Genomic DNA, 12,357 nt, shown 5'->3' on the forward strand with positions numbered 1-12,357 from the left:
CCTTTGAATTAAACAAAGACTGAACTTCTCAGCCTAGAAACATGAAACTGAGGCACAGAACATACTCTTGTCTCTAACTAAGTTAGTAGCAAGTCAAGGGTGGCAATTCTCACAGCCCAATTCCACATTCTTCTCCTGACCATTAGGTGGCTGAGCTGATTAGAAAGAAGATACAGAGAAGCTTATCACCTCTTAAAATGACCCTGCAATAAAATTCTTTATAGTGTTTAACCAGTAAGCACTTTTATTGTTGATTCTGAAGCCATTAAGACTACATTATGTTGGATTATAGAATTGTGGTTACATCTCCCACATTTGCATGCAGGCATTACATTTGCAAGGTTTTCTCAGAAAAATGGAGCACGTGCCTAAAATGCATAAAGTTACATGATTATAACATGGAAGCAGCATGTCAGTTACAGAAATTTGTACCACATGTACCAGTAACAAACCCATACCCCCATGTAAAGCTTCTTTATCCCTCAAAAATCTTACGGCTTCCTCTGTCCCACATCTCCATGCCCCAGCAGTGGATCAGCCCACATCCCCACAGCTTCTGAGAACACTACATCTTTCTAAACAAATAAAAAATTTAAAAATTTACTACTGTACATTTTTCCCCATAAAAACTAAAACATTTCCTAAAACGTTTTTCCCTCACAATCCTTCTCCTCATCTCCCAAATGAAAAAAATCTAATGTAATCTACACATTTGTTCAAGCACTGTTATATGCTAGGAATCTCTATTGCATTATTAAATGGTATATCAGTAACAAACTTCTAAAAAAACTAGGATGACCCAAAAATTCCCCTCGCCCCAAAACTACAGAGAACTGAAAATGCTATACTGCATTATCACACTTGCATGCATGTATCCTGAGCCGCTCTATTTATTCACCTTGAGCCCCTTTTAATAAATAACTGTCCAGCAGTAACATCCAGAAGTGTGCTGTCTCCTCCAATTTAAACTCTATATTTACAGAAGTAGGGCTGTTTTCTCAGTGAAATGTTTCTTAAAAAAAACAAACAACCAAACAAACCACAAAAAACCCGAAGTAACAACAATAAAACCAGCAAACGATTAAAAAGAGAAAGCGTATTACTGATCATGTTGTCTGAAGACCAACAGGACTAAAAAGCATTAGGAGCACCAGGTGCACATGCATTTGAACTGGTACAGTTCATGAAATAATGTCATTCATTGTTATGCTTGCTCTTTCACATGAGAAGCTGATTATTTTCCTTTTTTTTTTTTTTTTTTTTTTTTTCTATTTAGGACCGTCTGCTCTGCAGGCTACTCCCACAGATGGCAACACACGCACTGAGCTTGAAAAATGGCCATAAATATGCTTTGATCAATGTGGTTCTGTATCAGGTTTAAACACACTGAATTTCCCTCCCTGCTGCTTTGCACCTTGGGTCATTTCACATCTGTACTAAGTGTGAGACCAAGGTCTCCTGAATCCACATTTTCCTCTAGGATTTGGAGAAGTATTAGATATGCACTTTTTGCAAGTGTCAAATGGTGCTATACTGGAAAATACATGGAATCATTCCCACATGAGAACATTTCTTAGCAGTGTAACTACTGTAACCACAATTGGCATATACAAGAATGCCAAAACAAACATTGAAACAACAAGCCCATTTTCAGAGGGATTTTGTCCCTTCATTTATTTTCAGACATTTCTCAGCTGATGGACACCAATATTAGTGCCTTGATTTCAGCTGGTCTATTTTGATTTATACCAGATAAGGATCAAGCTCAACAGATGATAAAATAGCAACTACTTTCTCCTACTGTGCAGTTACAGTGCCTGAGATCACTGCAAATGGATACATTTCTATACAACCAAAAGATCTTTCTGTAGCCAGTGCAGCATATTCACTGCTCCCACCTTTGCAAAGAAAATTCAGTTTAAGGCAAAAAAGTTCACTTTCCCTTCCTGCTTTACCAGCAAACTAAACCTGCAGTGCTCCTGTCACTGAGGCTGCAGCCAAAACTTGAGTTACACACCAAATGCTTTATTTTTGTACAGTGAGAATCCAGGAAACTCCATTTATACCAAATCTAATTCTCAAATCCATGGTGGTTCCTGCTTTATCATACATGAATCCATTCACCTGGGATTTGGCAAAGCCTAAGCTGTTTCTATGCCTGCTGCAAGTTGTGCAGAATTATTAGTATGTGTTATCTTTGCAAGACTGTCTATTCCAGCAAAGACGAATATTCTCCTCAACTGCAAACAACAGGCATGTTGGATGTGTGGCTGTGAGAAGCCCTGCCTATGCCAACACCTCCACTGTCACTGGTAGGGAGTCAAATTCCACCAACATCATGAGGGCAAATCACCAACTCTACTCACCCCACTCAAGATTTCTAGAGGTGCAGGACAAGACAAAATCTGGCTCCCAGGCTTTTTCAATAGCTGAAGTTAACTCTTGACCCGCAAGTCACTGCTTCAATCTCACTTCTGCCTGCTGATAAGACTTGGTATCTACAGAGCAGTGGTCTGTTGCAGCCTCACAAGAAGTTAAAGCTCTAATGCCTGTTTTATCCTGGCATGGGTATCAGTTTTATTGTCCTCTGCCATTTCAATTTCTAGTTAGCATTTGCTGGCTAATTATTCTCATACAACCAACGTGAGAAGCTGTTAGGTTCATGGTACATACACATTACAAACGATCTTAGACCCAGCAAGGTTATTGTAGGGTTTCTATATTACCAGTATAGTGCCCATCAATGACCTCTGCTTGTGAAGCACCTTCCCCCACCCTTCCTCCTGCCCTCCCACTGCAGTCATCCAGTTCCTTTCATTGGGGTAAAAACAGTTTCACCAGAACTGCAGTGGAAAATAGGACTTGTTTTAGTTTCACCTTTCAGCTGAAAGAAACAGAGATAGGTGATGACTGTGTCACACTGGCTACAAAAGGCCTTTCTATTCATAGGAGTGCAACTCTCAAGCAATCTTTGTAAAGCAAGAGAAACCAAACAAAACCCTGCACAGCTCCCACACACAAGCACAGGCACACACACACACACACACACACACATACTCTTCTTTCCCCTCCAAACAGAAATCCATTCTCATGAACCAAATTATGCAGATGCTATTCAAGTGTCTAAAAAGAATGAGGATAGGGTTGAGTGCATCCCAATTCTCCTTTCTGATCACAATGAAGTCACAGGTCAGCAAAGTACTTGGGCATAAGGAAGTTTCTCTTGACCTGCAGGACATTTTGACACATGCAGAAATGCTTTGCTGGCTCTGGCCTAAACTGGGAACAGTTCCAAGGCCAGATGGCACTCACAACCATGATTCCACTACCTGCACCAATATACATGAGGTAAGAGCTAAGCTCAAGAGAGCAGAGCAGTGCAAGAGGAGAAAGAGGCTCTGTGGTTCTTCTGAGTGATGTTTGACAGCCTCAGCTGCATACACACGGCATGTCACAGTGATCAGCATAGACTGATGAGAGCTTGGTGGTGTTCTGCAAGTGGGCCTTCCACTAGAAACATTAAACTTGACTTCTGATGGTACCAGTACAAATTTATATGCCTGTAACAATTGCATTAAAAGGTCTTAAATCTGGAGCAACTGCACAGTGCAGTTAGTGTTTTATCTTAGACTTAATGTGCCAATAACTACTATGATGTGTTACATACCCACACACAGATGGAGAAACAGGTATATGCTGTGTCATAATGCAACATATTATTATTTCTACAACTATCCTAAAAACACAGCCAGTGCCAAAGCAGACCAGCAAAGGTTTCCTCTCCAATACAATAGGTAGTGGTGGAGAAAAAGCAAGCTCATGTGTTTTGATTTACTAGGGAATGCTCTGGGCACAACCCAGTCAGGTATTGTTTAGTGAACACTAATAATGGGCTGGCCCACAGTCCCGCGTCATAAATTCCCACCTCTGTGTGGGTGCTCACATCACTTTCTGATGACACCAGAATTGAGGTCATGGGAGAGCAGCCAAGCATGTAAAATGTGGATAAAAGCTCATGCTCACTCTTCACACCATGCCTCTCAGCCACAGGTGTACTGCAGGGTTACATATTAGTGGGATCTGAACTGTCTAAAGAAAGAGCTGGTCAAAGAGGAATTTATGTTTTAATCACAAAAGGATCAAATTATTTTTGGCAGTAAGATCAAAAGGAAATTTATCCAATCAAATAGAAGTAGAATCAGTCCCTCAATGTTATTGATATAAGTAACACATTCTGTTTGTTTACTACCACATCTACGCTCAAAGTTCGTGTATGTTTGCTTCCTTTTGGACTACTCTTTCTGTAAATGAAAACTAAATACCAAGCCAAAATATTTTTCACAAAATTCATTTGAACTTTGGAAAAATATGAACCCAAGTCTTGTACAAAATCTAGATTTCTAGATAGAGTATCTCACCTTCAGTGGTTATCCTATGCAACCGCATCTAAACATATGCAGAGATGGCAGGCTCAAAACTTATTTTTACAGGGGGAAAAGATATATCCCTCTTCTGTGATAGATTATTGATCTAGATTATTGGCACATAGTCTTATGTTACCTCATTACTGTTACAGGCCTCTTAAAACTTCCACGGAAATTCCACCTGCAGAACCAAAGGCAGAAAGATACCTTTGCAATTGTTGATCCATATTAATATCTGGATGCAGTGCTGTTGGGGAAAAGAAAGCAAATTCCTCAATGAATTATGTTGAACCAACTTGTAGGCAGCAGCTATCAAAGCCACTGATGCACGAGTACCGGCTGGAGTTACTAACGAACGATCTGACATAGCAAGTCAGACAACTGTCGTATCTAAATAGATCTTCAAAAGTATACACACAAAAGCTGCTACCCTATCTAGAGGATAATTTTGGTTTGTTTTTATACCCCATAGCTCTGAATTTTTCCACTGAATGTTTACTCAGCACGTGTGGTTTAAATATATTCATACACTAAAATTGACACTTGGCAATATTTTTTTTCCTTTTCTTTTTTTCTTTTTGCTGACCAGCAACAAATTCTGATATCTTTAACTGTAAACCAATACTCAATAAATATGCTGTGTTCAGCAAAGAGACATGTTGTGTCGATCAGGTTTTGCTGTGCTCTAAGCCATGGGCTGCGGGGGTGGGCGTGAAGGAGGAGGTCCAGGAGGGGCTCGGGATGGAGGTGGTCCAGGAGGTGGCTGCCTGGAAGGAGGCTGCAGAGCCACGGGAGAGGAAGGATTCCTCAGAGCATTGTTGAGGGGAGCGTTGTCGCGCAATGGCAGCTTCGGCGGCGGGCAGTAAGGGGCAGAGGTCCCATCCGATTTCACACGGGTGAAGTTTATGCATCTTCCCTAGAGGTGAAGAAAAATTCATTATTAAAAAGCAGGTATTTTGATTCATTAGTAGCTAGTCAAAGGTTCTATAAGCAGAGAGGTCAGGCTATATTTCATCCAGTATCATTGACTAGGTCCTAGAAATTACATTCAAACCATGCTGTATTAAAGCTGTACTTTCCTTGATTTTCAGAGCTACTGCCTGTAGAGAATAGCCTAGGACTGGCTTAAACCAATAGGGACCACACTGGGACTGTGCTCACATGTACTCTCTGCTGTGCTACTAGAGTAGAACATGCCAAACACGACAGGTCCACCCAGGACGTGCTTGCCTTGGTGGCATCCCTGACTGCAAAGCTGTGCTTGAAAAAAACCCATACAAGATTATACCAGAGCAATGACATAAGCAAAGCTACTCTAGCTCTGGTTTTCAAAGTGATCCTAGCCTGGCTGATGTCTGTGCTTTGAACATTACACTGGGATAGCACATGTGTCTGCTGTGCTCCACTGTAGATATGGCTTCCCTCAGAAACACCAACAAGGTGTGGGACTTACACAGGGGGCTCTCCAGTGCATGTGTTTTCAGAATGGATGCAGGATGCAGACAGGCAGGACCTGATGGGAGGACTATAGTGGGAATTTTAAAACAGGAGTAGCTTAGATTTGAAAAAAAGCAAGCACTGGGGATGTACTAGTCAACTAGGGGCTAAATGCATGTATGTCAGTGTTTCCTTTAGCCAAAATAAAGCTTTGCATAGGTTCCCACTAACCAACTAGACTAACTTCTAGACAGGAAGAGAGAGAGAGTGAAACAGTCCCCAAAGACCACCTAGCCTCTCCTGTGGAAAGCAGCCAGGGGCTCCTAGGTAATGCAAAAGCTATATGGTAACCTCAGTGAGGCACCTCAGATAGAGTGCACGCTAGAATCAACAAACTAAATTCAGCTCGAGGTTATGACAACATCCCCTGAGCAAATTCAGGAAAACGATTCCAAATATAGAAAAGTTGTCTCAAAGCAGCTGTAGATCATGATCCTCCCCAGCTACCAATGGCTGTGGCAGCAGGAATACAAAAACCCACATCAGTCACAGATTCTCTTGGCTCAGTGCTGTCTAGCATAAGAAGACTCTGAAGGTGTTTGGAGAATGGGCTGAGTTTCTGTGGCAAACTCACAAATCACAATTTCCGCAGGAAATGAGGTACAAGCCATCACAGCAGAACCTCAACTGTTTTGTTGAGTGACTTCCAATGCCTGCACCTTTGTTCATGAAAACTATTTATTTTAAAAGAGGGGAATCACTTAAGTCTATGACTTCTCTGAAGAAAGGCAAGCAGCATTTCTAAAGAAGCTTGTGTAAGCTCCAGAGCTCAGAAAATGATTTTACAAATAAACTAAAACCCAAAGGGTACCATCCTACCACTTACTTGGACTGAATGGCTCTGGGTTTCCAGAGCTCAGCTGCAGACACGAGTTGTTTGAATGGGCATGTTGTTGCCTGCACATGAGACACACTCAGTAGTTCTCTGTCCCAGCTTTCAGCATCACAATTCACCACTACACTTACACAAAAGTACCAATGAGTAGGATAAAATTCTCTTCCTAAAAATCCAGGCTTGCTATGCCAGACTTTGGTTATGAACCAGGTTCATGGCAATATTATACTGGGGCCAGAGCGTTTGTATGGAGTCAAAAGCCAAGGTCTTGGTTACTTCTGCAAAGATAAACCATTGGATCAAAAAAAACAAGTGAATGCTTTGCTCTACTCCATCAGAGAACTCAAGTCCTCACAGAACTTAAGTACTCATCAGCATTGCAGCAAGCAGCCATCCTTGCCAGGTATTTGTCTTCTGCTGTGCTTCACTGTATTCAGAACCCACTTGGAAATTCAGCCATATTTATTGACATGCAACGAATGTTACAGATATATTTAATGGCTGTACATCAAATTCATTTAAGAAAACTCAGCCTTGATATTTATAAAGTTATGGATTTAGATCAGCTAAACAATCACTCAGTATGAAAGAAAAAAAAAGAAAAAGAAAAAAAGGTCAGAGGTGCTCACACGAGATGCACCATATGGGGAGGGAAAAATTTAGGATAGAACAATCTCCCTCATAGTAAATGCAAAGCTGCAGACACAAAACTATTGCTTTTGCCTACAAGCCTTTCCTGCCCCTCTGTTTTGTCTCTCTCACAAACATAAATTCCAAATATATTCATAGTCTATAATCAAAGGGGATCCCATAAATCTGTTTGCATTACTTTCACTTCAGTTAAAGTGATAGGCGACGTCAAACTGCTGCCAGTTTCTGCCACACTCACTGATTTGTCAGACAGATGGGTAATTTAAAGGCCATGCGCTGCATTGTGTCATGAAAAATACGGTTGAGTTGGGGGAGTCTGACAGATAGGGGCTTGGATGATCGATGTATGTATTGTGACACTTCCTCACAAAAGATTATCAGTGTTAGCCTACAATCTCATATATCAAAGACTTCTGGTGAATACTGGAGCAAATCCTCCCAAGCAGTTCAAGCAGCCATTGATAAAATGGGGCCAAACTCAAAACCAGTGTCAGGATTAACAGCTGAAAAGGGAAAAGGAAGAACAAACGATAATAAATCATAAGTGATAGTTTGGACTTAACATGTGTATTTTGTTAAAGAACTTCTAGTTTGAAGAATTAAGTCCTCCATGCATCACAGTCTCCTTATAACAGAGTGCCACTGTTATTCTACCTAACATGCACATCCCTCTGGGGTTAGTTTATAAAAAAAAAATCCACAATGTTTCTCAAATAAACATGCTAACCACAGGATTTTTAATATTCTCTGGTTGAAAGAATTAAGTAATTTCCTTTCCAAAGGCATATAAAGGCTTTTAAACCCTGGGAACACAGGCAGAAATTAAGTATCCTGCACACTTATCTCTGCTCTTCCTGCAGAGAGGATTAACAGGGATTAAGAAGCCACCACCACCACTTTAGCAGAGGTAATGATATATATTTTTCCAGAAGCATGGAACATGCTGTTTGAGGGAAGGTGCCAGAGCTGCAAGGTGCAGCAGTACCAGGATGATCTCAGGCAGCACAGCTGTCAGTAGCTGCTTTATTGTGTTCTAGGGGCAGCTGATGTGTGTGAATCCAGCCCGGCTGGCTGGGCCCCGCTCAGCCGGCGCGACCCGCGCCGCGTACGGTCATTCAGCACCAACCGGAGGTCAGCATGGCCATATGGAGTTACGCCCTTCCTGCAGCTCACATCTGCACCCTCTTCCTAATGCACCATTATTTTGCCTCCCCATATGTCCATCCACTTGTTAGCCTCTTGTTATGCTGCTTGCCAAATTGGCTTTTCAAAAAGTACAAATACTGAAGCAGTGGGATCTGCCCTTGTCCCGACTCCAGCTTTTATCCCAGTGTAACAATCACATGTGCAAATCAGGCACTTTGTTCTTCTAGGCAAAGTTCTCTCGACCACCTAGGAAGTGTTGTTGTGTGTGGTTTAAGGGGGGCAGGAAGGGAGGAGACTCCTGAAAGCCACAGCATCATGTTGCTGGGCTGTCTTCCTCTCAGTGCTCACTACATCATTCCCCAGCACTCAGTTCCCCAAAATCTTCAGCTACTACTCAGCAAGTTTTCAATTGACAGAAATGACTGTTCAAAAAATCCAGACAATTCAAAGAGTGCCATGGGGAAGTCTGTTCACCCATGATACTAGCAGCACTTCAGCAAAAACAATCTTAAAAATCCAGGCTGTCCCTTTTCTCTCTTCATTTTAATACATGCATTGCTGTTTAAGAAAAATAAAATCCAGTTTAATCTCTGTGCATGTCAGTATTCATGTACACAAAAGTATGCCTGTTTCTTATTTTTAGCTACATTAGTTGACCTAATAAAAGACATAGTTTCTGCTATAAATTTTGCTTGATTTTCCATTCCCTCTTGGTTTGGCTTACAGGGTCCCAGTGCTGCAATTTGGATTTGAAGAGGTGTATATCTGAAAATGAGTTAGCTTCTCTTAGTTTATTGAATTTTCTTGTCTTTGACCCTGTAAGAATGTGACAACTTGCATTTTAGAATGGATTAAAATAAAATAAGTCCTTTAAAATTTGAGCATGGCCATTCAAAACACTAGACTACCAAATTAAAAATGAAGTTGCTCTCAGTAAGGAAGTATTAAATTATTATTTATTATTTTATAATATTTTTCATAGGCTTATGAGTTTATTATAATTTTTAAGTATTAAATTATTATCTATTATAAGTATTATTTATGATGCTGAAATCCAAAATGAATGTAATTTCCTTGGGCTCTCTCCCATTTTGTTATCTATGTTTATCTATGAGATGAGTCTGCCAGCTTGCTATGGGTCTGGTTCATCAGCATGTAGCTTCACTTCCTAAATATCTCTCAATAGTTCAGTATAAAAATGTAGCTCTAAATCTCAAAAGAATAGATTCAGATTTTATGCTACTTACAAAACCACAAGAGGGAGCATATACAAAAAGTCATGATCACTTTAGCTAAGTGACGGCTTTGATCCACAAACCCAGAAAACAATGAGATATATGCCTTAAAAATCAATGACTTTTGGAAAAATTGAATTTTGGCAAGATTAGGGATTGCCCCATCTTCTAAAAAAGAACCAGAGTGTTCTAGCAGAAACACCTACACAGAATGTCCCAAACCAGCCAGTATGGGAAACTCATTTAGCAAATCTATTTATCAGAGGTAGATTATGGATACAACACCTGTGCAGTGACAGAGATGAAGCAAGGTGGTGCAGAGTTCCCAATATTTGAGTTCCCTGGGCAAGCGTCAGGATTAGCAGCTGGCTCCTCAAGAGCCAAGATCTATGTGCATCAGCCTTTGCCAAAAGCTCCCTCACACTGCACTGCTTCACGCTGACCGTGCACTCAACATGTCATGGCTCATTAAAACCTTCATGGATTTCCTGGGAATTGCACTGATTACCCTGCAGCAGACAGGCTAGAAATTAGTGAGCTGCTGAAACAGTTTGTCACATAAAACCCAAGGCTGCCTGGTTTTCAGGCACATACAAGTAACTTTTACTAACTCCTGTTCTTACATTTGGGACTCTGATATCATTTTTGTGTTGAAAAATAAAGCACTGGAAGTGCCAGAGATTCCCATATCACCAGTTACATAACTAATCACACTTTCAGGTTAATAAATACGTAATTTATAATTATTTTCTAATTATAGTATTTAATTATAATAATAATAATTAATTATATGGTGGCTATTTAATTAATCATTAACAATTATTTTATAAAATGGTCATTAATTTTTATATGAAGCCATTTAAAGTTATCAGGGCTCAAATCAAAACATTTAATATCATCAAGTTAAAATATTTGTTTGTATGCTAACCTCTCATATATATCTTCCAGTTTAATAAGTCCTTTTTTGTACATAACAATTTTCTGGGAATCTATTGGGCAGCTCAGGACTGACACCTATAATGATGGTAATCCAAAACTATGAAGAGATAAGAGAAAATGAGATTGAAGAGAAGAGGGTTTCAAAAGTAAGGTCCAGCAAAGTGGCAGTGTCCAACAATAAGAATGTAATTATTTCCTTTGGTGTTATTTTTTAAAATGAAAATAACTTCAGCTCATTCTTTTCCCAGTGTATAATCTGGCCTCTTCCTAAGTAAACTCCTATCACTTTTGCTCCCTCCCTTCTATGATGGAGTTATTGGAGGGGAGGGAAATCCCTGCACTGTGGGTTGTGAATCACTCATTGTAACAGTGAGGACCCTGTAATGCCCTTAAGCACATCAGATAAATTCAAATAGAAAATTACAAAATGAAAATGCAAATGCACAAGGATGATCCTAGCAGCAGCAGCAAACTCTGTTTACAACACAGCATGAGTAAGGTAATGTGTCCAAGAGGTGTAACCTACTGGGCTCACCCAAAGTGTTGCTCATTGCAAAAGGAATTAGCCTGAGCTTTAGGATGTGGGAGGTAACCCTGCTTTAAACAGGATACATATCCTGACCCAGGAAGGGACAGTGATATTTAAAAGCAGCTGGGGCACATGTGAATCCTTCACAAAGTCCACAAAAATCCTCTTATAAGTTTCTCATTTTAGCCACCAAACTGAACTACCCACAAGCCCCGGCTCACTGGAGCAGCACCATGGAGACAGCACAGGAGGTTAATCCCTGCCTCACAAACTCTGACTCCCAAGTCCCAAACAATGAGATCCTGCACATGGGCCAGGAGCTGGGCACATGGTGACAGTGACACACAGCTAAGCAATTCCTTGGGCTGCTGACACATTCAGGGCAAAACCTATTGTCTTGGCTGAGGCATGGCCAACACTGCTGCCAAAAAGCTCAGGCAAGATGCCTGAGTCTCTCTCATAGAGGCAAAGTGGGACCAGCCTCGTTTGTAAATAAGATGGGAGAAAAATCCTTCAAAATCCAATATGCCCCCAGATACCTTGGCTGTGGGGGCCAAATAGCTGAGAAAATAGGATTTATGGGGTGGGAAGGGATGAGAGAGCACAGGAGCTCTTCTTTTACCACTAAATGTGTGATAATCCCATACAGGGATCCCCCAGGGGCCAAGGGAGGTAGATTGCCAGGACAAACTCACAAACAGACCCATGGCATGCATTGCAAATAACAGCAGCAATACAAGTCATCTTTCAGTTCACTTGCTGGCCCAAGGAAAAGTCTTAAACAGCAACCAAAAGTCTTAAATTTTCAGGTAAAACAAGTATGTCAAAATAAGTTTAATTCAGGCTTGAAACGTGTTATTAATTTCAAATAATTTTTGAGTTTCACACAGCAAAAGGTGTTTCAAAGCAAAAGATGAAAATATTGAAACTTTTTCAAGGGTATATTTTCAACTTCAGTTAATTCTACTACCATGAAAAAACATTTACAGACCATCTAAAGGAACAATTTTAAATCAAAATAAAGAGTAATAGGGAAAAATGTATTCAATTCTACTAGGCAATTAAAACAGGAGCTGTTTTGCAGTAAGATTAATAGCTGCA

At 40.4% G+C, this 12,357-nt stretch overlaps 1 protein-coding gene across 1 annotated transcript in view; it reads right to left on the bottom strand.

Moving 5' to 3' along the window:
- Nucleotides 1-214: 214 nt before the first annotated feature.
- ANTXRL (ANTXR like) overlaps nt 215-12,357 on the bottom strand; it is a 57,337-nt gene continuing 45,194 nt past the window's right edge. Inside the window, exon 18 of the mRNA XM_021539066.3 lies at nt 215-5,340. Within this exon, the coding sequence (XP_021394741.2) occupies nt 5,110-5,340 (231 nt within the window). The 3' untranslated portion in view covers nt 215-5,109. The remainder of the gene's footprint in view (nt 5,341-12,357) is intronic.

The sequence above is a fragment of the Lonchura striata genome, chromosome 7 (genome assembly GCF_046129695.1).
Source record: "Lonchura striata isolate bLonStr1 chromosome 7, bLonStr1.mat, whole genome shotgun sequence".
NCBI lineage: Eukaryota > Metazoa > Chordata > Aves > Passeriformes > Estrildidae > Lonchura > Lonchura striata.